This window comes from Rhinopithecus roxellana, chromosome 20, assembly GCF_007565055.1.
Source record: "Rhinopithecus roxellana isolate Shanxi Qingling chromosome 20, ASM756505v1, whole genome shotgun sequence".
Classification (NCBI taxonomy): domain Eukaryota; kingdom Metazoa; phylum Chordata; class Mammalia; order Primates; family Cercopithecidae; genus Rhinopithecus; species Rhinopithecus roxellana.
The window spans coordinates 71,259,691-71,283,884 of NC_044568.1; the positions used below are offsets into that span (position 1 = coordinate 71,259,691).

At 56.2% G+C, this 24,194-nt stretch overlaps 2 protein-coding genes across 4 annotated transcripts; both read left to right on the plus strand.

Moving 5' to 3' along the window:
• Positions 1–2,941: 2,941 nt before the first annotated feature.
• RPL3L (ribosomal protein L3 like) lies at positions 2,942–12,938 on the plus strand. Of its 2 annotated transcripts, XM_030925425.1 has the most exons (10): positions 2,942–3,047; positions 3,517–3,709; positions 4,623–4,791; positions 6,975–7,110; positions 9,885–10,071; positions 10,167–10,327; positions 10,537–10,638; positions 11,599–11,694; positions 11,910–12,029; positions 12,637–12,938. In XM_030925425.1, the coding sequence occupies exons 1-10, from the start codon at positions 3,045–3,047 to the stop codon at positions 12,691–12,693; spliced, it is 1,224 nt and encodes a 407-aa protein (XP_030781285.1). In that variant the 5' UTR covers positions 2,942–3,044; the 3' UTR covers positions 12,694–12,938. The 2 variants fall into 2 exon arrangements, with proteins under 2 accessions (XP_030781285.1, XP_030781286.1); XM_030925426.1 differs by lacking the exon at positions 11,910–12,029 and having other exon boundaries at positions 12,637–12,890.
• A 1,368-nt stretch (positions 12,939–14,306) lies between these two features.
• MSRB1 (methionine sulfoxide reductase B1) lies at positions 14,307–19,641 on the plus strand. 2 transcript variants are annotated; one of them, XM_010387841.2, is made up of 4 exons: positions 14,307–14,524; positions 16,215–16,363; positions 16,716–16,830; positions 18,747–19,641. In XM_010387841.2, the coding sequence occupies exons 1-4, from the start codon at positions 14,470–14,472 to the stop codon at positions 18,776–18,778; spliced, it is 351 nt and encodes a 116-aa protein (XP_010386143.2). In that variant the 5' UTR covers positions 14,307–14,469; the 3' UTR covers positions 18,779–19,641. The 2 variants fall into 2 exon arrangements, with proteins under 2 accessions (XP_010386143.2, XP_030780921.1); XM_030925061.1 differs by lacking the exon at positions 14,307–14,524 and adding an exon at positions 15,497–16,018.
• The last annotated feature ends 4,553 nt before the right edge of the window (positions 19,642–24,194 follow it).

Consider the following 24,194-nt stretch of genomic DNA (forward strand, 5'->3'; position numbering starts at 1 on the left):
ACTGGCTGGTGCCAGTGAACTTGGGAGCCTGTCTGGGGGAGGGCAGGGGGCAGGCCAGGAGGCAGGGCTTGCCCTTAGGCGGCTCACAGGGAGAAGGCACCTACCCTGGGCACGGGGCCCTCTGGCCGGTTTTGATCGTTCCATCCTGGCCCTGAGCACTCTGGTGCTTCTAGGCAGCTCCACTGAGCAGGGCCCTGCTGGCCTCATCTGCAGTCTCCACACCGAGAATGGCCCCTGGCTGGTATCCGGGGAGACACTAGTCATGCCCTGTCCCAAGGCAGAAGCCAGCGACACAGAACCATCAACCCTACAGATCTACAGTCACAGAAACATTCGATCTTCACGTTATGAACTTTTTTTTTTTTTTGAGGCAGAGTCTCACTCTGTCGCCCAGGCTGGAGTGCAGTGGCGCGATCTCGGCTCACTGCAAGCTCCGCCTCCCAGGTTCAAGTGATTCTCCTGCCTCAGCCTCCCGAGTAGCTGAAACTACGGGCACACACCACCATGCCCGGCTAATTTTTTGTATTTTTAGTAGAGACGGGGTTTCACCGTGTTTCTGGTCTCAAATTCCTGACCTTAGATGATCTGCCCACCTCAGCCTCCCAAAGTTCTGGGATTACAGACATGAGCCACCGCTCCCAGCCAAACTCTTGGAAAGAAATACAAACCATGAGACCCAAACAATCTTGACATTTTAGTAGCCTAGAATCTTAGTATCTATTGATGTAAGAGTCACAGATCTTAGAGACATCGTAGGCCTGAAAAACTCTAAAATTCCACTGCTATAGAACTTTACAACCGGCCAGGTACGGTGGCTCACGCCTGTAATCCCAGCACTTTGGGAGGCTGAGGCGGGTGGATCACCTGAGGTCAGCAGTTTGAGACCAGCTTGTCCAATATGGTGAAACCCCATCTCTACTAAAAATACAAAAATCAGCCGGGCATGGTGGCATGTGCCTGTAATCCCAGGTACCAGGGGGGCTGAGACAGGAGGATCGCTTGCACCCAGGAGGCAGAGGTTGCAGTGAGCCGAGATTGTGCCACTGAACTACAGCCTGGGCAACAGAGGGAGACTCTGTCTCAAAAAAAAAAAAAAAAAAAAAAAAAAAAAAAAAGAACTTTACAACCATAGCATCTTTGAATTGAAAGAGATTTCGAGGGGCGCAGTGGCTCACATCTGTAATCCCAGAGCTCTTCGAGGCCAAGGCAGGCAGATTGCTTGAGCTCAGGAGTTTGAGACCAGCCTGGGCAACAGAATGAGATCCCTGTTTCCATAAACAATACAAAAATTAGTGAGGCATGGTGGTAAGTACCTGTGGTCCCAGCTACTTGGGGGGATGAGGCAGGAGGATTGCTTGAGCCCAGGAGGTTGAGGCTGCAGTGAGCTATTACTGTGCCAGTACACTTCGGCCTGGGCACCAGAGGAAACCCTGTCTCAAAAAAAAAAAAAAAAAAAAAAAAAAAGAAAGAAAGAAAAATAAGAGATTTCAACCCCCTTTTCATTCAAAACTTAAGTTCGAAATTTAAATTTGGCCAGGTGCTGTGGTTTATGCCTATAATCTCAGCACTTTGAAAGGCTGAGGCAGGAGAACCACTTGAGGTCAGGACTTTCAGACCAGCCAGGCAACATGGCGAGACGCCCGCCTCCACAACAAAATACATTTTAAAATTAGGTCCTGCTGAGGCAGGAGGACCAGTTAAGCCCAAAAGGTTGAGGCTACAAGTGAGCTATGATCACACCGCTGCACTCCAGCCTGAGCAATGGAGTGAGACGTTGTCTCTTCAAAATAAATAAATAAGGCCGGGCACGGTGGCTCACACCTGTAATCCCAGCACTTTGGGAGGCCGAGGTGGGCATATTACAAGGTCAGGAGATCGAGACTATCCTGGCTAATACAGTGAAACCTCGTCTTTACTAAAAATACAAAAAAATTAGCCGGACATGGTGGCAGGCACCTGTAGTCCCAGCTACTCGGGAGGCTGAGGTGGGAGAATGGCGTGAACCGGGGAGGCGGAGCTTGCAGTGAGCCGAGATCACGCCACTGCACTCCAGCCTGGGTGATACAGCAAGACTCCATCTCAAAAAATAATAATAATAACAATAAATAAATAAATATAAATTCATAAAAGTATTTCAATGCCTGTGAATTACAGGAGCCAGATCTTGATTTTTTTTTTTTTTTTGAGATGGAGTCTTACTGTATTGCCCAGGCTGGAGTGCAGTGGCGCGATCTCGGCTCACTGCAACCTGCAAACTCTGCCTCCCAGGTTCAAGTGATTCTCCTGCCTCTGCCTCCAGAGTAGATGGAATTATAGGCCCACACCACCATGCCCAGCTAATTTTTATATTTTTAGTAGAGACAGAATTTCACTATGTTGGCCAGACTGGCATTTTTTTTTTTTTAAGACAGTGTCTCGCTCAGTCACCCAGGCTGGAGTGCAATGGTACAGTCGAGGTTCACTGCAGCCTGACCTCCTGAGCTCAAATGATCCTCCTGCCTCAGCCTCCCAAGGTGCTGGGATTACAGGCATGAGCCACTGCCCTTGGCCAGGGATCTCAATCTGGAAGCACAGCTCTGGTGATCCTCAGGTGCAGTCAGCCCTCTCCCTCGTCTCCCCCGTCCCCAACCCTGCTCCCCGCCGTTTATCCAGCTGTCTCCCAGCCCTCAGGATGGGAATCCCCTCCGCCTCCAAGTCAGCAAACTGTACCAGACCCCTCCTCTTGGCCACTGCCTGGGAGAAGGCCCCCACCAGGCTACATTGGCCCCCACCTTGCCTGTCCCCAGTCCTGTCCTGGGAGGGTCAAAACCCAGTCCCAGGGCCATCGAGGAAAGGAGTGCCAGCCCCGGCTTCAGGTGCCCCACCCAGGCTGCCCATCTGATGCCCCCAACACTGCCCCACCCCTGCCTGCTCCTGGCACTGGAGACCCTGCTGACTGTGCCAGAGGCTAATCTGGGAGCTGGCAGCTATGAGTCCTGGCCCTGCCACTCGACCTCTGGCGGCTAGCAGGGAGGCTCCTTCCTGACCTTCAGGGATCGGCCACCATGGTTGGTGGGACCAGGGTGACATGGAGGGTGGGCTGGGGTTGGAGCTGGAACTCTGGGGGGATGGGACAGCTGCGCTTCTGGACGCTCCCTCATAGGGACAGTCTCCCAGCCTGTGAGGGGTTGGGATACTGGAGGGGGAAACAAGGGGACAAGGGCTGGGCTGCCGGGCCTGGGAGGGCCCTGGAGATGAACAGATGACAGCGGCCACCTGCCCCAGGAGTCCTTGGCCGCAGCATGGGCGCAACCCTCCTGGGCCCCAGGCTGAGTCCACAGAGGCAGGAAGCCTGTGGCTATGGAGACGCCATCCCTTGGTGACCCTTCCTCTCTCCTGTAGGCAGACAGGGGAGGTGCTGAGCACCCGCCTCAGTCTGAGGCCGGTAGTCCATTTTTCCAGGTATGGGTTCTGGGACCATCCAGCTCCACCACCAGGGACACCCCAGGTCTGACCTCCTTCCTTACTGTCCCCCAGTCCCACCGGAAGTTTTCTGCCCCTCGGCATGGACACCTGGGCTTCCTGCCCCACAAGAGGAGCCGCCGGCACCGGGGCAAGGTGAAGACGTGGCCGCGGGATGACCCCAGCCAGCCTGTGCACCTCACGGCCTTCCTGGGCTACAAGGCGGGCATGACCCACACCCTGCGTGAGGTGCACCGGCCGGGGCTCAGTGAGTCACAGTTGGGACCCTCGGGGGAGGGGAAGGGCTGAACCTTCCAGATCCTCGGAGCCAGAACTCACGTTCTTGGTCCAGCATGGTCACAGTCCTAGGGAGCACCAGGCCCTGCTCCTGGGAATGGTGGTGGACACTGAGCTCAGGCAGGGCTTCCGGGAGGGTTCTGTCATGGCCTCAGCTCGCAGACGAGGACATCGAGGCACACAGCAGTGAGGAAACTGGTCCAGGCACCGGGGCAGTAAGCCCAGGAGCTAGGATTCAAAGGCCGGCGCCCCAAGCCCTCAGTTCAAACCACCCCCCAGGACATCAGCACTTTTTGGCCATTTCGGGTCTATTTCATGTACCATTATTTTGTATGTATGCTTATGTATATAGTTTGTTTTTTGTTGTTTTAATTGTAGATTCACAAGTAGTTGTAAGAAATAATGTAGGCCGGGCATGGTGGTTCATGCCTATAATCCCAACACTGTGGGAGACCGAGGCAGGAGGATCATTTGAGGCCAGGAGTTGCAGACCAACCTGGGCAGCATCATGAAACCCTGTCTCTACAAAAAATACAAAAATTAGCTGGGCATGGTGGTGAGTGCCTGTAGTCCCAGCTACTTGGGAGGCTGAGGTGGGAGGATCACTTGAGCTTAGGAAGTCAAGGCTGCAGTGAACTATGATTGTACCACTGCACTCCAGCCTGGGCGACAGAGTGAGACCCTGTCTCAAAAAAAGAAAAAGAAATCCATTGCAATTATTAAAATAACAAATGCTCATTTGGGCTCAGCCCCACTCTCTGGGGGACGCTGTCCTGGCTGGCCCCACACTCTCCTGGCCTGCCCCTGTATGGCCGGCTCTCCACTCCCTCCCCCATGGGCTTCAGGAGGTCCCCCTTCATGCCCCATCCCTGCGTCTCACCCAGAAATTTCCAAACGGGAGGAGGTGGAGGCGGTGACAATTGTAGAAACGCCGCCCCTGGTGGTGGTGGGCGTGGTGGGCTATGTGGCCACCCCTCGAGGTCTCCGGAGCTTCAAGACCATCTTTGCAGAACACCTCAGTGACGAGTGCCGGCGCCGATTCTACAAGGACTGGTGAGCACCGCCCTTGGCTGGGCTGTCCAAGGGCTGCTGGGACCACAGAAGTTGGGTGCCTGAGGCTCTAGCTCTTGCTGAAATGATAGGTGTGGGTGAGCAGGAAGAAAAGTCTCAGTGGTGTGTGGGAGGTAGGAGTGTGTGTGTGTTTCCGTGTGTTGCCTTCATTTCAATAAAAGATGAGTAGGCTGGGCGCAGTGGCTCATGCCTGTAATCCCAGCACTTTGGGAGGGGAAGGCAGGTGGATCACTTGAGGTCAGGAGTTTGAGACCAGCCTGGCCAACATGATGAAACCCCATCTCTACCAATAAATACAAAAATTAGCTGGGTGTGTTGGTGCACACCTGTAGTCCAGCTACTCAGGAGGCTGAGGTGGGAGAATCACTTGAACCTGGGAGGTGAAGGCTGCAGTGAGCTGAGATCGTGCCACTGCACTGCAGCCTGGGTGACCGAGTGAAACCCTGTCTCAATCTAAAAAAAAAAAAAAAAAAAAAGAATACTGAAGGCTGGGGATGAAATCAGGATGGAGGAAAAAGAGGAAACAAATATTCTAATCCTCAGGGTTAATTAAAAGGCTAATTTGAGCGGGTTGTGGTGGCTCACACCTGTAGTAGTCTCAGCATTTTGGGAGGCTGAGGCAGGTGGCTCATTTGAGGTCAGGAGTTCAAGACCAGCTGGGCCAACATGGTGAAAACCCATCTCTACTAAAAATACAAAAAAAAAAAAAAAAAAAAAAAAATTAGCCAGGCATGGTGGCAGGCGCTTGTCCAAGGGCTGCTGGGACCACGGAAGTTGGGTGCCTGAGGCTCTAGCTCTTGCTGAAATGATAGGTGTGGGTGAGCAGGAAGAAAAGTCTCAGTGGTGTGTGGGAGGTAGGAGTGTGTGTGTGTTTCTGTGTGTTGCCTTCATTTCAATAAAAGATGAGTAGGCTGGGCGCAGTGGCTCATGCCTGTAATCCCAGCACTTTGGGAGGGCAAGGCAGGTGGATCACTTGAGATCAAGAGTTTGAGACCAGCCTGGCCAACATGATGAAACCCCATCTCTACCAATAAATACAAAAATTAGCTGGGTGTGTTGGTGCACACCTGTAGTCCCAGCTACTTGGGAGGCTGAGGGAAGAGAATCGCTTGAGCCTGGGAGGTGGAGATTGCAGTGAGCTGAGATTGTGCCGCTGCACTCCAGTCTGAGTGACCGAGTGAGACCCTGTCTCAAAAAAAAAAAAAAAAAAAAGAAACAAAAACAAAAGTCTAGTTTGATGGAATGTTAGCATTGGCTCTGTTTCCTAGCAGCCACAGTGAAAAGTGAAATAGCTGAGAAGCTCTTATACATAGAAAGAAAGGTATTCTGAGGCCTCAAATCTTCCCTGGCAGTAAGTCCTGAAAGAAATCTTGGTTTCTTTACCTATAGAATGGGAATGATAATCATAATAATAATAATGTCCATCTCCCAGAACTCTGGTGAGGGTTAGAAACTGTGGCTTCTGGCTGGGCGCAATGGTTCATGCCTATAATCCCAGCACTTTGGGAGGCTGAGGCAGGCAGACCGCTTGAGCTCAGGGATTCGAGACCAGCCTGGACAACATGGCAAAACCCATCTCTACCAAAAAATACAAAAAATTAGCCAGGCATGGTGGTGCACGCCTGTGGTCTCAGCTACATGGGGAGCTGAGGTGGGAGGATTGCTTGAGCCTGGGAGCTCCAGGCTGCAGTGGGCTTTGTTTGTGCCACTGCACTCCAGCCTGGGAGAAAAAGTGAGACCCTGTCTCCAAAAACAAAAAAGAAAGGATGGCTCCCAAGCCCAAGGTTCCTGGCCACGGCACCCACTGTACCCTTGAGAAGTGGGACCAGCAGTCCGAGCCATGTGGCAGGTGGGGTGGTCTCTAGGTGCCTGTACTGCAAGGCTGGCCAGTCCCCTTCTCTGAGCTTCTACACCTCTGCTACTCACTCTCAGGCCCCAGGAGACAGGGAGGATACCCACTTTACAGAGCAGGAAACCGGGGCCTAGAGAGGGAGAGACAATCTATGTTCAAAGATGGTGGCTGGAACCAGTTCAGAGGCCTCCAGGTGGGGGGCGGTCCCAGCGGTAGGACCCTGCTTGGTGGGCTGGGGGTGAAGGGGGGCAGGATAGGCCTCAGGAGCTGCCCTGGTTGGAGGCCTCTGAGCACCCTCCTGCACATGACTCAGGCACAAGAGCAAGAAGAAAGCCTTCACCAAGGCCTGCAAGAGGTGGCGGGACACAGACGGCAAAAAGCAGCTACAGAAAGACTTCACTGCCATGAAGAAGTACTGCAAGGTCATTCGGGTCATTGTCCACACGCAGGTCAGCCCCTGACCCTCCGCTGTCGGCCAGTCCCTAAGCCCATGCTCCCTCACCCCAGCTTCCAGGAGCCGTGGCAAATGTCAGCCTAAAAATACCTGAGCCTTGCTTGGCACAGGCCCAGAGGAGCGGCTGACCAGCCTCACTGGCCACTTGTGGCCCCAGGGATGGCTGCTGAAAGGCATCGGTGCTGTCTGGGGTGCCAGGGGCATCAGCCACGCCAGCTAGTCAACTAGGACCCTGGCACGCCCTGAAGGGCCGGATCCCCAGCCAAGTGTGCAGTGTGGAGGGCTGGTCACCTCCCTTCGGTTTCCAGCTTAAGTGTGCACAGCAATAGGTGTTTGTACGTGGGTCTGGCTTGCTGTAGGCTAATAGGCAGGCGGCACCCTCCAGCTTATTCTGGAACACTCTTCGGCGTCTTTGTCCTCAGGGAAGTCTTCCCTAGGCCCTAGAGCAGTGCCCCTGACCCCGAGCTTCCCGCAGCCCCCTGAACCCACACTGCCCCCAGCTACTCACACACATGTAGGCCATGCCTGGGCCAGTCATTGGCACATGTTCATCTCCCGGGACAGACTCCAGATGGGCAGAGGCCCTGGGCGGGGCCACAGCTGCCACCAAGAGCCGGGTATGCAGGAGGTACTCTGTAAATACCTGCTCCATAGAGACCTACTCCATACACACCTGCCCTGGACATACCTACTCCGTACACACCTGCCCCGGACATACCTACTCCGTACACACCTGTGGGTCACTATGTGGTCCCTGCTGGCCTCTCTGTCTCCACCTCTACATCACACAGCCTGTGCTTCACACAGCACCAGCCAGAGACCTTACAAAAAAAAAAAAAAAAATCAAGCCAGGCACAGTGGATCATACCTGTAACCCCAGCACTTTGGGAGGCCAAGGCAGGCAGATCACCTAAGGTCAGAAGTTCGAGACCAGCCTGCCAACATGGCAAAACCCCATCTCTAGTAAAAATACAAACAAATTAGCTGGGCATGGTGGGCGCCTGTAATCCCAGCTACTTGGGAGACTGAGGCAGGAGAATCACTTGAAACTGGGAGGTGGAGGTTGCAGTGAGCTGAGATCGCACCACGGCACTCCAGCCTGGGTGATAAGAGTCTCAAAAAAAAAAAAAAAAAAAGAAAAAAAAAAAACACCAAAAAACCAAAAAACAAAAATCAGGCCCAGTGGCTCACACCTGTGATCCCAGCACTGTGGGAGGCCAAGGTGGCAGCCTGGGCAACCGAACGAGACTTCGTCTCTACAAAAAATTTAAACATTAGCTGGGCATGGTGGTGCACGCCTGTAATTCCAGCTACTTGGAGAGGGGGGCTGAGGCAGGAGGACTGCTTCAGCCCAGGACTTTGAGACCAGCCTTGGTAACATAGGGAGATCCCCATCTCTACAAAAAAAAAAAAAAAAAAAAAAAGGCCAGGCACGGTGGCTCAAGCCTATAATTCCAGCACTTTGGGAGGCTGAGACAGACAGATCACCAAGTCAGGAGATTGAGACCATCCTGGCTAACGTAGTAAAACCCCGTCTCTACTAAAAATATAAAAAATTAGCCAGGTGTAGTGGCACGCGCCTGTAGTCCCAGCTACTCGGGAGGCTGAGGCAGGAGAACGGCGTGAACCTGGAAGGCAGAGCCTGCAGTGAGCTAAGATCGCACCACTGCACTCCAGCCTGGGCAACAGAGCGAGACTCTGTCTCAAAAAAATAAAAAAATAAAAAATAAAAACAAAAAACAAAGGGCATGGTGGTGAGTGCCTGTCGTCCCAGTTACTCAGGAGGCTGAGGTGGGAGGATTGCTTCAGTCCGGGAGGTTGAGGCTACAGTGAGCCTTGATCATGCCTCTGCACTCCAGCCTGAGGGATAGAGCGAGACCCTGTCTCAAAATAAAAATATAAAAAAATAAAACTCAGGCCAGGCTCAGTGGCTCATGCCTGTAACCCTAGCACTTTGAGAGGCCAAGGTGGGTGGATCACTTGAAGTCAGGAGTTTGAAAGCAGCCTGGCCAACATGGGGAAACCCCAACTCTACTAAAAATATAAAAAAATTAGCCGGGCATGGTGGCACACACCTGTAATCCCAGTTACTCAAGAGGTTGAGGCAGGAGGATTGCTTGAATCAGGGAGGCGGAGGTTGCAGTGAACCGAGATTGCCCCACTGTCCTCCAGCTTGGGCGACAGAGCAAGACTCCATTAAAAAAAAAAAAATCTGATCAGATCACATCGCAGCCTGCACTTGGAAGAAAGTCCGAGCTTCCCACTCCCAGGTGCTGCCCCACACTCCTTGCTCCCCACCGTCTGGCCACACTGGTCTCCTCTCTGTCACACCAACTTTCCAACATCTCCCCTGCCACCAGGCCTGTGCAAATGCGGGGTCCTGCTGCCCGGGGCCTCTCCAGTCTTTGCCCCGTGGCTCCTTCTTGTTAGCAGCGGCACCTCCTCAGAGAAGCCGCCTCTGCCCCGACCACTGTATCTGAAACACCAGTCCCCGGAGCCCATCAGAGCACTCTGTCCTCTCCAAGAGTTACTTGACTTCCTTCTGTCCCCCGGCGAGACGGTGGCTCCTGAGGTGTGGGACTCCATCTGCCTCATTCTACACCAGATCCGCAGTGCCTAGAACAACACATGGGTTGCAGCCTGACCCTGGGGACACCCGTGAATGCATGCATGCATGGAAGATGGCAGGGGTCACTGCTGGCCATGCCGTGTTTCAGGTTGGGGTGTGATCCCATGGGTCGTGGTGTGACCTCTGGCCATATCCTGCAGATGAAACTGCTGCCCTTCCGGCAGAAGAAGGCCCACATCATGGAGATCCAGCTGAACGGTGGCACGGTGGCCGAGAAGGTGGCCTGGGCCCAGGCCCGGCTGGAGAAGCAGGTGCCCGTGCACAGCGTGTTCAGCCAGAGTGAGGTCATTGATGTCATTGCTGTCACCAAGGGTCGAGGTGTCAAAGGTAGGGCCCAGTGGCGATGGCAGCTCCAGGGCAGGCTTCATGGAGGCAGTGGGGACCAGCCTGGCCTCTCAGCCACCAGCCCCTCCCACTCACAGGGGTCACAAGCCGCTGGCATACCAAGAAACTGCCGAGGAAGACCCATAAGGGCCTGCGCAAGGTGGCCTGCATCGGCGCCTGGCACCCTGCCCGCGTGGGCTGCTCCATCGCTCGGGCCGGGCAGAAGGGGTACCACCACCGCACAGAGCTCAACAAGAAGGTGCGTCCTCAGGCAAGGCGGGGGCGCTGTGCGGTCGGACCCCGGCCCTCACTGCTGGCCTCAGTGGGTGGGGTGCATGGCCCGGACGCTGCTGGGTCACGAGATGCCCGCACCAGGGCTGAGTCTGAGCACGTGGGTCGATGGGCCTGGTTGGGTTGCTGGCCTCAGAGGCCACTTCCTGCCCCGCATGTGCCCCCTTCTCCTGGCAGATCTACCGCATCGGCAGGGGGCTGCACATGGAGGACGGGAAGCTGGTAAAGAATAATGCATCCACCAGCTACGATGTGACTGCCAAGTCCATCACACCACTGGTGAGGCCGGGAGGGGGCGACTGCCAGGCCCATCACACCGCTGGTGAGGCCGGGAGGGGGCGACTGCCAGGCCCATCACACCGCTGGTGAGGCCGGGAGGGGGCGACTGCCAGGCCCATCACACCGCTGGTGAGGCCGGGAGGGGGGCGACTGCCAGGCCCATCACACCGCTGGTGAGGCCGGGAGGGGGCGACTGCCAGGCCCATCACACCGCTGGTGAGGCCGGGAGGGGGCGACTGCCAGGCCCATCACACCGCTGGTGAGGCCGGGAGGGGGCGACTGCCAGGCCCATCACACTGCTGGTGAGGGCTGGAGTGGGGTCAGGCTGGCCAAGAGAGCTTGGTATACATGTAGGGGGCATGCTGCAGCCCCAACTGGATGCTCCCTGCCCCAGGGGCTCAAGATTTATGCCCCCACAGCTGGACGCTGCCCCCCTAGGCACACTGGACAGACGACCTTGACAGCTGGGCAGTGATGTGGGACCCTTGCCTCAGTTGTCCAAAACATTTGGATGTAGTCACAAGCACGAAATCCCTGCTGCGTCCCACATCCTCCGAGCCTCCTCTGGAGGCAGCTTCCACTCTCGCTGCTGTCATGCGGGTGTGGAGTGCGGCAGCTTCTACTGTGGCCTGGCAGTCAGGCCACCTGGGCTCAAGCCACATCTCCAGGACTTAGCAGCTGTGGAGCTTGGAGCAACTGACTCCACTCCTCTGATCCTCAGTCTACCCCAACAAAAATCCAGACTGTTAAGTGAGATAATGCATGAAAAGGACTTAGCTTGTGACTCAGATGCTGCCCTCAGTAGGGACCACATGATAGTCACCCCTACGCCCGGGGGCTGGGCACGGGGCTCCTGCCTGTCACAGCCCCCGTGGGGATTCTCCTAGGGCCCCCCCCCCCAGCTGTCCGCTAACTCGGAAGCCGTTTCCGGGCCTGGCCCCTGACCTGTGTCCTCTGCAGGGTGGCTTCCCCCACTACGGGGAAGTGAACAACGACTTCGTCATGCTGAAGGGGTGTATTGCTGGTACCAAGAAGCGGGTCATTACGCTGAGAAAGGTTGGCAGTGCTGGGTGGGCTGGGGAGTGGGTGCCTGAGGGCTGCCAGCCTGTCCTGCCCTGCGGCCTGCCACGAGGGGCATGGAGTGGTGGGAGCAGAAAGGGAGGGTTCTGGTAGGAACTAGGTGAGCAAGACCTTCCTGGTGGGGGTTGGAGGTCACAGCAGGGTGTGGGGGATCCCCGCCCTTGATGTCTACTTTACCACGGATTCCCCAGTCCCTCCTGGTGCACCACAGCCGCCAGGCCGTGGAGAATATTGAGCTCAAGTTCATCGACACCACCTCCAAGTTCGGCCATGGCCGCTTCCAGACAGCCCAAGAGAAGAGGGCCTTCATGGTGAGCTCACCGCCCCCATCCTTGTTCTTCTCTGGGGCTCCGGCTCCACATCCAGCCTGCCCAAGTAGGGAGCTGGAGCTGATAGGGACTTCCCTGAGCTCACCTGTAGGAGAGACTCTTTTTTTTTTTTTTTTTTAAACAGAGTCTCGCTCTGTCACCCAGGCTGGAGTGCAGTGCCACGATCTCGGCTCACTGCCACCTCCGTCTCCCGGGTTCAAGCGATTCTTCTGACTCAGCCTCCCAAGTTGTTGGGACTACAGGCATGTGCCACCACGCCAGGCTAATTTTCTGTATTTTTAGTAGAGATGGGGTTTCACCATGTTAGCCAGGATGATCTCTATCTCCTGACCCCATGATCCAACTGCCTCGACCTCCCAAAGTGCTGGGATTACAGGCGTGAGCCACCGAGTCCAGCTTGCAGGAGAGACTCTTAAGGGTCTATCTCTGGACACTGATTCTTTAGAAGAGAAGGTGGGGGCGGAAGCAGCCTTGGGAGTGCAGCAGCAGCAGGGCTGGCTCTGAGTGACCTAGAGCCCGGCCGGAGGAGGGGGTGTTTCTGGCCAGACTCTTGTGACGAAGGCTCCTCCTGCACTACCCCCTCAATCAGGGCCCCCAAAAGAAGCATCTGGAGAAGGAAAAACCGGAGACTTCTGAAGACTTGTAGGCTGCGTGGGGTGGATGAGCCCTGAAGCGCACGGCACCGTCTGCCCCAATGTCCAATAAAGGCCGGAGGCGACTCTTCCTACGGTGTCTCGGAGCGCTGAGCAACTGCCCAAGCCTGCTGCCTAGACAAAGCCGATTCATTAAGACATGGGAATTGCAATAGAGAAAGAGTAATTCACGCAGAGCTGGCGTGCGGGAGACCAGAGTTTTATGTTTTATTATTACTCAAATCGATCTCCTCGAGCATTTGGGGAGCAGAGGTTTTTTTTTTTTTTTTTTTTGAGACAGAGTCTTGCTCTTGTCGCCCAGGCTGCTGGAGTGCCAGGGAGCAGAATTTTTAGGGATAACTTGGTGGGTTGGGGGATGCCAGTGAGCCAGGAGTACTGATTGGTCAGGGATGAAATCAGAGGGAGTCGAAGCTGTCTTCTTGCGCTCAGTCAGTTCCTGGGTGGGGTCGCAAGATCACAGGAGCCAATTTATGGATCTGGGTGGTGCCAGCTGATCCCTCAAGTGAAGGGTCGGCAAAATATCTCAAGCACTGATCTTAGGAACAGTTTAGGGAGGGTCAGAATCTTGTAGCCTCCAGATGCATGACTCCTAAACCATAATTTCTAATATTGTGGCTAATGTTAGTCCTATATCTAGTCCCTAGGCAAGAAGGAGGTCTGCTTTGGGAAAGGGCCATTACTGTCTTTGTTTTAAACTATAAATTATAAACTGGCTGGGCGCGATGGCTCACGCTTGTAACCCCAGCACTTCAGGAAGCCAAGGCGGGAAGATCACCTGAGGTCAAGAGTTCAAGACCAGCCTGGCCAACATGGAGAAACCCCTTCTCTACTAAAAATACAAAATTACAAAATTAGCTGGGCGTGGTAGCACATGCCTGTAATCCCATCTACTCGGGAGGCTGAGGCAGGAGAATTGCTTGAATCAGGGAGATGGAAGTTACAGTGAGCCAAGATCGCGGCATTGCACTCCAGCCTAGAGACAGAGCAAGACTCTATCTCATAAAAGAAAGAAAGAAAGAAAAAAACAAAAAAACTATATACTGAGTTTCTCCCAAAGTTATTTCAGCCTACCACCAGGGATGAACAAGGACAGCTTGGAGATTAGAAGCAAGACAGAGTTGGCTAAGTTAGATCTCTTTCACTGTCTCAGTCATCATTTTGCAAAGGCGGTTTCAGCTGGGCGCGGAAAGCCTGTTTGACCTCCAGCGTCTCCGGGCTTAGCACGAGGGACTGGACGGGGGAACACGGCCCTATGGGTGCGCGCCGCCCCCTACCTGGCCACGCCCCACATGCACCCCTAGCCACCAGCGCTCGCGAGGCGGCAGGGGCGGGGCCTTGGGGAAGCGGCCCAGGGGTGGTCCCTCGGAGTTTCCATGGGCGGGGCCTGCTGGGGAGATGCGATTGGACCGGCCATAGCGGGGGACGGGGCCTAGAGGAAACGGGCCAAGAGGGATCCCTGGAAGTTACTGATGGGCGGGGCCTGATGGGAAGACGGGACTGGACTAGCACCCTCGGGGGCGGGGCCTTGGGGGAAGTGGCCCAGAGGTGGTCCCTGGGAGTCACCGACGGGCGGAGCCTGCTGGGAAGATCGGATTGGACCGGCCCTCAGGAGGGGCGGGGCCTCCCGAAGGCGGAAGCCGGGATTCGCACTCCGGGGAGCTATTGGTCCTCGGGAGGGGAAGGGAGGGGGACGCGGGTCCCGGCGGTCGTCGGGTCGGCAACCTTGGGTCGGTTGGCTGCGGCAAGTGCGCTGCGGTTCCAGCGGCGCCATGTCGTTCTGCAGCTTCTTCGGGGGCGAGGTTTTCCAGAATCACTTTGAGCCCGGTTGGTCCTGCGGCCTCTCGCTGGGAGGGCAGCGCGGCGGGGGGCGCGCATTAGAGGGGGCGCCGCCGTCCTCCGGGGGTGATGTCTCTCCCAAGCCGGGAACGGGGGCGAATGTGGCTGCTGGGGAGAAGCGAACATGGGTCAAGAGGACTGCGGAGGAGCGGGGAGCCTGGGGGCGAGGAGAGTGGGGTACCCGAGGAGAGGGGGCCTGGGGGCTCACCGTCCTGGAGGAGGCAGGCCTTGAGTGTGAACGTGCCGTTTCGGGGGACTCGAAGGGGTCGGGATACGTGCGGGTGGTACCCCTTCCCTGCCCCCTTCACTCCAAAGTGATGGCACTGGGGGAATTCGGGTTAGGGTCGGGCTTCGGAGAGGCCAAGTTCTTGTCCAGGGCCAGCTCCTGTGGCCAGGGCGCCCTTTCGCGGGTTATCCCGCAGGTGTTACAGTGGCCCTTCCCATTCCCCGAGTCCGTGATCTCTGGGAGGAGTCCGGCAAGCATAGAGTGTCCCCTTAAGATCCTAATGTGCCGGCCCAGGTGCCTCCCCACCTACCCAGGGACTCCATATTGGGGAAACAGGAGTGCCACCAGGCCTCTGCCAACAGCCAGTGAAGTTTGAGCACGCAGACAGGATGGGGTGGTTTGGGGCATGACCAGCCCTCCACACTCGCCCTGATGAGTCCCCTTCTGGGCTGGGCTCACCTGGTAGTGGACTAATTTGGTAAAAAACACATCCACAGGCAAGTCTGAGTGCATTGGTCTTCCTTGGGCGGATTTGCTGCGTGTCACCCCTGTACAGGGCTGGGCTGTGACACTGGACCATCCCAGCAAAGCCTCCCCCAACAAGACTCTCTGGCTGTGGACCCCAGTTGTCCTCAGGATGCTCTGCCAAGCCAGAAACTCCACTTCCACGGCAGCTGCTGGCTCCTCTTTGCTTTCTTCTCCAGTTCCTGGGAAAGGCTGGGTAGTTTACAGTCTCCAGGGGAGGCTGTCCCCAGGTGATGGGTGAGAGGTGACTCAGCACCCCGGGAGGTTCCTGTTTTCAGTCCTTCAAACAGTTCTGCAAGTCAGTTTAGCAACTTTCCCGCCCCCTCCACTCTAAAGTGATCCTTTGTGGGTAGGCTGAAATCTGTCATCTCCAGCCCTCTTTCTTCCCAGGCTCCTGTGTGGCCTGGAGGCCTTTTCTCTGGGACTGTTCTTTTTGCCTGGAGAGCAGGGCAGTGCCTGGGTATCCAGCTTAGGGCCTTGTTGGGCAGCAGGGAGGGCCATTTGAGAAGGGAGAGGGACCAGGTGGTGGGGCCACATCAGGGCCCCTGCCGTGTATGACCCTGGGGGAACTAGGGGAGCAAGGGGGAGCTCCGTGTCCTCATGGGACTGCCCAGGCTCCTTCACACTGCACACGCTGTAGCTGGGTGTCTGCATCACCAAGCAAAGATGGAAATGTTAGGAGATGGCCCATCACGGGGCTATAAGAAGAATCAAGGGGATGATTGTGAAAGGTGAATCCTCTGGTCTCTGGCACATCTACTAAACATGAGCTTAGCACAGCGCCTCCCATGGCAGGTGCATGGGGAAGGAGCACAGCCCACCCTCGGAACGGGGCAGCGCTGTCTTTGCCTGGTCTGTGGATTTGGGAGCTTGACCCCCGAAAGGCTGGAGCTGAGGACTCCACATTTGCCTCTCTTTCCACCACAGGCGTTTATGTGTGTGCCAAGTGTGGCTATGAGCTGTTCTCCAGCTGCTCGAAGTACGCACACTCGTCCCCATGGCCGGCATTCACAAAGACCATTCACGCCGACAGCGTGGCCAAGCGTCCGGAGCACAATCGACCTGAAGCCTTGAAGGTGAGGGCCCACGGGGGTGGGGGAGGGATGGGGGCAGCCAGGGAGAGCAGAGAGCCAGTCCCACCTTCCTCCCTCTGCTTGCCCCGCAGTTCCAGGGGCTTACAGGCTGTCCGCTCCAGGCCTATGGCCTCCGCCAGGGAGCTGCCACCCCAGGCTATCGGAAGAGACTGGCCTTCTGGCGCAAATGTGGGAAACAGGACAGGTTTCCTGTATGGGCTCCAGGACAAAGGTCAACCTCTTATGTCGGTGGTCAGCTTGGGAAATGGGCATGTGGGAAGGCCCCCCAGTAAGGGCCTTCACTGCGGCTGTTTCATGGCCAGAAGCTCATGGAGCTGCCTTGTGATCTTTCCAGGTGTCCTGTGGCAAGTGTGGCAACGGGTTGGGCCACGAGTTCCTGAACGATGGCCCCAAGCCGGGGCAGTCCCGGTTCTGAATATTTAGCAGCTCGCTGAAGTTTGTCCCTAAAGGTGAGCTTGCTTTACACAGCTGGGGCCAGGCCTGTTGGCCTTTGAGCCCAGGCTGGGGGGCCCAGTGTTTGTGCCTGTCCACTTACCATGACAAGGTACATGGGGCCACCAAGTCACGTTGCCTGGGAACTGTCCAGGATCCCCCCAAAAGGTGGCTGCAGCACAGGGGCAAAGGCTGGTGTTCTGCTTCCTTGCTTGGTTGATCATGACTGTCCCAAAAAGGGGCTTCAGAGTGAGAATGTGGCAAATGGTTTTCTTCAGAGGCCTGGCCTTTCCCCAAGGCTAGAGTCAGGGTCGGGGCAGGCAGAGCCTGAGGCCCCAGTCTGTGCAGCCGTCTCCCACTGGCTGGGAGTGGGGCCTTGCTTCTCAGCTGCTCAGAACCTGCCTCCTCCTCTGCAGAGTGGCCGTGGCAGCAGGGCCGGTGAGGACAGCTGCATGTCATGTGCACCTGGGCCTGGCACACAATAATAGCTTGATGAATCCTCATTCTTTTTTTCTATTTTTGAGACGTAGTTTTGCTCTGTTGTACAGGCTGGCGAGCAGTGGCGCGATCTCAGCTCACTGCAACCTCTGCCTCCTGGTTCAAGCAATTCTCCCGACTCAGCCTCCCAAGTAGCTGGGATTGCAGCCATGCACCACCACGCCCAGCTAATTTTTGTAGTTTTAGTAGAGACGGGGTTTCACCATGTTGGCCAGGCTGGTCTTGAACTGACGTCAGGTGATCTGCTCACCTTGGCCTCCCAAAGTGCTAGGATTAGATTATAGGCATGAGCCACTATGCCCGGCTCACACCTGGTTAATTTTTAAATTTTTTTTTTTTTTTTTGGTGATAGAGTCTCGTTCTGTCGCCCAGGCTGGAGTGCAGTGGCCTATCTCAGCTCACTGTAGCCTCTGCCTCCCAGGTTCAAGCGATTCTCCTGCCTCAGCCTCCCAAGTAGCTGGGATTACAGGCTCCCACCACCACGCCTGGCTAATTTTTGCATTTTTAGTAGAGACGGGGTTTCACCATGTTAGCCAGGCTCGTCTGGAACTCCTGACCTGAGGTAATCCGCCTGCCTCAGCCTCCCAAAGTGCTGGGATTATAGGCGTGAGCTACCACACCCGGGCAATTTTTAAAATTTTTTATAGAGGTGGGGGTCTCACTATGTTGCCCAGGCTGGTCTTGACCTCCTCTGGGCCTTGGCCTCCCAAGGTGCTGGGATTACAAGCTTGAGCCACCATGCCTGGCCTGAAATGGGGTTGTTAACAGCACACACTCATGGCCATCACCGTGCTGTGGGGTTGAGCAAGCAGCCTGTCAGGGCCTGGCGCGTGGTAAACCTGCGATATTTTCGTCCTTTTGTTTTTTTTTTTGAGACGGAGTCTCGCTCTGTCGCCCAGGCTGGAGTGCAGTGGCCAGATCTCAGCTCACTGCAAGCTCCGCCTCCTGGGTTTACGCCATTCTCCTGCCTCAGCCTCCTGAGTAGCTGGGACTACAGGCGCCCGCCACCTCGCCCAGCTAGTTTTTTGTATTTTTTAGTAGCGACGGGGTTTCACCGTGTTAGCCAGGATGGTTTTGATCTTCTGACCTCGTGATCCGTCCGTCTCGGCCTCCCAAACTGCTGGGATTACAGGCTTGAGCCACCGCGCCCGGCCTGTCCTTTTGTTATAATTTGTCCTCCATGTGAGTGGAGGGAAAAGAGATTATGGGTTCTCCTGTGGATCTCAGAACAAAATGGGGTACACAGACTCCCCTGAGTCGGGCATCTGGTCCTTTCAGTTCCCCTGTGGCCTGCAGGCCAGGGCAGAGTGTGAAAGCGCAGGGAACGGGGTCTGAAGCTCCGCCTTGCAGTGACTTGCTTTCCGCGCCCCCTTGCTTTCCACCCCCGCTGGCTTTCTGCCCCTTCTGGCTTTCCACCCCCGCTCCTTTCTTTCAGGCAAAGAAACTTCTGCCTCCCAGGGACACTAGGCGTGCAGCCCACACCCACCCAAGATGGCCACCTCACCGAGGCCACACGCTGGCCATTCCACCTTGGAGTTGGAACCCTGGGCATCAAGACAGGAAGGCAGGGCGCAGTGGCTGAAACATCAGGGTGCTCCCAAGGCCCCAGCTCTGAACAAGACCTTCTTGTTTCTTGGAAGAGACCCTCATTTGCTGATGGTTCATGCCTTCTGCTGGGACAGGCCTGGGCTGCACAGCCACACTGTCGGCTGACTTAGCCCCCTGCTCACTCTAGGTGCCTCCAGGAGGTGATCCCTGGGTGCAGCTGGTCTCTGAATGACGTTACACCCTCACCTTCTTTTCCTGGCCCTGTCTCTGGACTCTCCTCCGTGAGGCCAATTCCAAGACAGACTGTCGTCTTCACTGAAGCTTAGGCCCACATCTCCCAGGCTGCTTAGGAGACAGAATGGAAACGGAGGCCGCCCCTGCCAGCCGCCCTGGCCCTGGTCACTGCATGATCTGCTCTGGTCAAACCCTTCCAGGCCAGCCAGGATGGGGATGGTCTGTGACCTGCTGGGAAGGCAGGCTGATGGGGCAGACCCCTGGCCTCTCGTCCACAAGGGAGGAAACCTAAACCCTGTTTCACAATCTGTGCGGAAGTAGCTTGCCTCACTCGTGCTGAGGAAAGCGGCTGTTGCTCCATGACTCTAACCAGCACAGGGCTGTGGCCTGCAGGGACGCCCTTCCCAAGGTGTGGCGACTGTGCCTCACTGTACATGCTCGGAGGCCTGGCCATACAGAAGGGTGGGTGATGCTGAAGTTAGTCCCCATCTTAAGTAATTAGTTTCTGTAATAATCAGGTGGAAATCAATAAACAAATGAAACATTCAGATGTACTGTCTTTTGTTTTTTTTTTTGAGATGGGGTGGGGTCTTGCTCTGACATCCAGGCTGGAGTGCAGTGGTACCCCATGGCTCACTGCAGCATTGACCTCATGGGTTCAAGCGATTCTCCCACCTCAGCCTCCCAAGTAACTGTGACCACAGGTGGGCACCACCACGCTGGATAATTTTTACATTTTTTGTAGAGATGGGGTCTCACTATGTTGCTGAGGCTGGTCTTGAACTCCTGGACTCAAGTGATCCTCCCACCTTGGCCTCCCAAAATGCTGGGATTACACATGTAAGCCACCTTGCCCCGGCCCAGCTATTAACAACATCAGAGATGCCAGGACATGAGTGTCAGGCCTTTATATAGTTAAAAAAGCCAAGCGCAGTGGCTCATGCCTGTAATCCTAGCACTTTGGGAGGCTGAGGCGGGTGGATCACCTGAGGTCAGGGGTTTATGACCAGTCTGGTCAACATTGGGAAACCTCGTTTCTACTAAAAAACACCCACGAAAATTAGCTGGGTGTGGTGGCGCATGCCTGTAATCCTGGCTACTCCGGAGGCTGAGGTGGGAGAATCGCTTGAACCCAGGAGGCAGAGGTTGCAGTGAGATAAGATCCTGCCACTGCATTCCAGCCTGGGCAACAGAGACTGTGCCTCAAAAACAAACCAAAAAACCCCAAAAAACTTTTTTTTTTGCAAATATTTACTGAGTATCCTTTCAGTAAATATTTGCAACAACAACAACAACAACAACAAATATATATATATGGCTGGGGATGCAGCTGTGAACAAGATAGATGAGGCCCCGCCCTCAAGGTCTCACAGCATAGCTGAGATCACGCCACTGCACTCCAGCCTGGGCGACAGAGCGAGACTCCATCTCAAACAAACAAACAACCAACAACAACAAAACAACCCGTCTCCCAAGAAAAACCCAGAACCATGGCCCTCAATGAATTCCCAGACTGCAGCCAGGTTACAGACCCACACCGCTGAATGGAGGGGGCCAGGGTGCCTTGAGGAAGGACCCCCCAGATTTATCCTGTTCGCCTTTCCCCAGTCTTCTCCAAAGGGATCTCTGTGGCTGTGCACTGAGGAAAAGGAGATCATGAGACCTTCTGGGGACTCCTGGATGCGGGCTCTGAACCGATGCTAACTCTGGAGTCAAACGTCACTGGGTCAGGGCAGGGGCTTATGAAGGCCCAGTGACTGAGGGAACGTTGACTTGGGTCCGATCACAGTGGGCCTGTCCCGTGGTCATACCCGGTTCCAGGTGTACAACTGGAAGAAGCACCCTCAAATGGAAGGCAGCGTCTCCCCACAGGAGGGGCAGCACCGGTGGTGCAAGGTCACAGTGGAGACCAGGGAGAGGCCAGCTGTGCTGCTAGCCCCTTCAGCCTGCTCACCCCTCACGGAGCTGACTATGTCACCTGCCGGCCCCTCCCCAGCCTGGTCTAATGGTCCCTGCTCTGATGTGGAGTCAGCGGCTGTTGCAGAGGCCACTGGCTTCCTTGCTGGCCTTGGACTCCCTGTGTGTCCCTGATCTTGGGTGGGACATTCGACCTTCCTCTTTTTGTGCCTCCCTTAGTGGCACCCAGCCTGTCTCCCTGTTGGATGAGGGCATAGGAGAGCTACCCGGGGCGGGCAGAGGATGCTACGGATGCATGGGTGCTGCGTGCATTGCCTGGTGGGTCAGAGGCCTGACTCCTGGCACTGCTGGCCAGTGGGCTCTCGGTCTAGAGGTGGGTGTGCATGGGGGCGGGTGTTGGGAGGAGTCCGCGTTGATGAAAGCACCAAGGGCCCCTCGGGGAGGACCCCACCCAGGAGGGGCTTCCTGCTGCTTGCCCCTCCCCACCATGTGCTGTGGCAGCCTCCTGTTCTAGCAAATGTCTCTATCTCTGCCCTGCTGGGGACTGGAACTGAGCGTAGCTGCCAGAATCTCCCTGGAGCTGCGGAGAGCAGCTGGGGAGGGGCTCTCAACCCCTGAGTCCAGCACCCACCCATGCCCTGACAATTTTTTTTTTTTTTTTTTTGAGACGGAGTCTCGCTCTGTTGCCCAGGCTGGAGTGCAGTGGCCGGATCTCGGCTCACTGCAAGCTCCGCCTCCCGGGTTTACGCCATTCTCCTGCCTCAGCCTCCTGAGTAGCTGGGACTACGGGTGCCCGTCACCTCGCCCGGCTAGTTTTTTGTATTTTTTTAGTAGAGACAGGGTTTCACCGTGTTCGCCAAGATGGTCTCGATCTCCTGACCTCGTGATCCGCCCGTCTCGGCCTCCCAAGGTGCTGGGATTACAGGCTTGAGCCACCGCGCCTGGCCCATGCCCTAACTTTTTTACACCTGGACCCCAGTCTGTCTGACTCTGGCCACCGGTTAAAGTGGAGCCTGCTCTGGGGCTGCCCTGGCTACCCAACATCTCCATTGGCTCTCGGGCACTATCCCAGCCCAACCTGTGGCTTGCCCACCCCCTAGTCCAGCAGGTGAGAGCAGGCCCGCTGCAGCGACTGACCCCAGTGCAGCAGGTACTCTCCTTAGCCTCATTCTTCTGGGAAGACAAGGGGGACTCAGAGAATGCGGTGATTAGTCTGAGGCCACACAGCTGGGAGAAGTCCTATGTCGTCTGCCGCTGGGGACCTGCGCCACTCCAGGCCACATGTGGCCAGCCGCCAGTGGCCTCTTACCAGGTTCCTTGTCTTGCCATGCCGGGTCAGTTGGTGATGGTGAGTCTGGCAGGGGGTGCACAGGGCTCCCAATACTGTTCCAGGCAGCCAGTTCAGGTCCTCTATGCCCACACCTGCCCCTTTCTGCTTCTTCTTGCAGGAGGAGCAGTGGCTCTGGGAAGGGCTCTGAGGGCAGGCCCTGTGGAAGGCGGCTCTGATGCGGCAGGGAGGGAGCTGTTGAGTGGGCAGTGGACTTCCCAGGCATGGCGCCAGGCAGGGGCCTGGTCTGTTCTGCCTTCTCCCAGCACTCCCTGCTCTGCATCTGGAGCCAGCGTGTCCCCGAGAGTGGACTCAGGCCCAAGAGCAGACTGGCCTTCACCTGCAAACTGGGTCCCCGTGTGCAGGGCTGTGTCCCCAGGGTTGTCTACCAGGCTCAGCCTGTAGCTGGGTGACTGGAAGCCTGCTGGTGCCTGGGGATCTCAGACACAGCAGTGCAGGGGTGGTGATCCTGGTGGGGGCTGGGGAATAGTGCCTCCTGCCTGCATCCCAGGACCCCAGGCTCAACCAAATATCCATGTTAAGAGAGGTGTGAGCCAGGCGCGGTGGCTCAAGCCTGTAATCCCAGCACTTTGGGAGGCCGAGACGGGCAGATCACGAGGTCAGCAGATCGAGACCATCCTGGCTAACCTGGTGAAACCCCGTCTCTACTAAAAAATACAAAAAAACTAGCCAGGCGAGGTGGCGGGCGCCTATAGTCCCAGCTCCTCGGGAGGCTGAGGCAGGAGAATGGCGTGAACCCGAAAGGCGGAGCTTGCAGTGAGCTGAGATCTGGCCACTGCACTCCAGTTTGGGCTACAGAGCAAGACTCTGTCTCAAAAAAAAAAAAAAAAAAAAAAAAAGAGAGAGAGGTGTGGTGGGCCAGAAGCAGTGGCTCACGCCTGTAATCTCAGCACTTTTGGAGGCCGAGGCAGGCGGATCACCTGAGGTCATGAATTCAAGACCAGCCTGAAAAACATGGTTTTTAGATGGAGAAACCCCATCTAAAAATACAGAATTACCTGGGCGTGGTGGCACATGCCTGTAATCCCAGCTACTCAGGAAGCTGAGGCAGGAGAATCGCTTGAACCTGGGAGGCTCAGGGAGGTTGCAGTGAGCTGAGATCACGCCATTGCACTCCAGCCTGGGCAACAAGAGCAAAACTCCGTCTCAGAAAAAAAAAAAGGTGTGGAAGGGAGGTTGGTGTGGGAGGGGGCAACTGGGTTCAGGAGGTGGGGGGGGCTGGCAAGCAGATTCCTTGGGTGGGGAGACTCCTTGGGTGAACCCCAGGACCCCAAGGCCCCCTCACCTTGAGAGCACAGGGAGGGATGGCTGTGGGCAGGGTCTGTATGCCGGGTCACTGGAGGAGGGGGTGGTGTCTCCAGCAATGGAGTGTCTGGTGTGGAATCAGTCACCTTACCCTCCCGCTCCTGCTGGGTGACACCCCACCCTCGGGGCTGCCCCCGCGTCTTCCTTGACAAACAAGACTCTGAGGGGGCAGCCCCTTCCTCCCCAAGGCATGGCCTTGCCCCTCAAGGGTTGGGTTCAGTGGCAGCTGGCAGGCCTGGGCACGGCTAGGTGGTCACCTCCGACGAGGGACGGGGAAGAAAAAGGAACTCTGTGTCTGAGACACCGTGATCCCTCGCCAGGGCCCAGGCCTGGCTCAGAGCAGCCACCAGGAAACCCCTGCGGCCCGCATGAGGGAACTGACCATACTTTAGACTCTTGCTCGCCCACCGCTTTCCGCTTCCCTGAGCGGGGAGCCTGGCCCTGGTGGGGCTGTGGCCCCTGGTGGGGGTGAGGGTCGTGGGCAGCTCCCGGAAGCCGCCTACCCGCGAACGGGCCGGCAGGTGGGAGGTG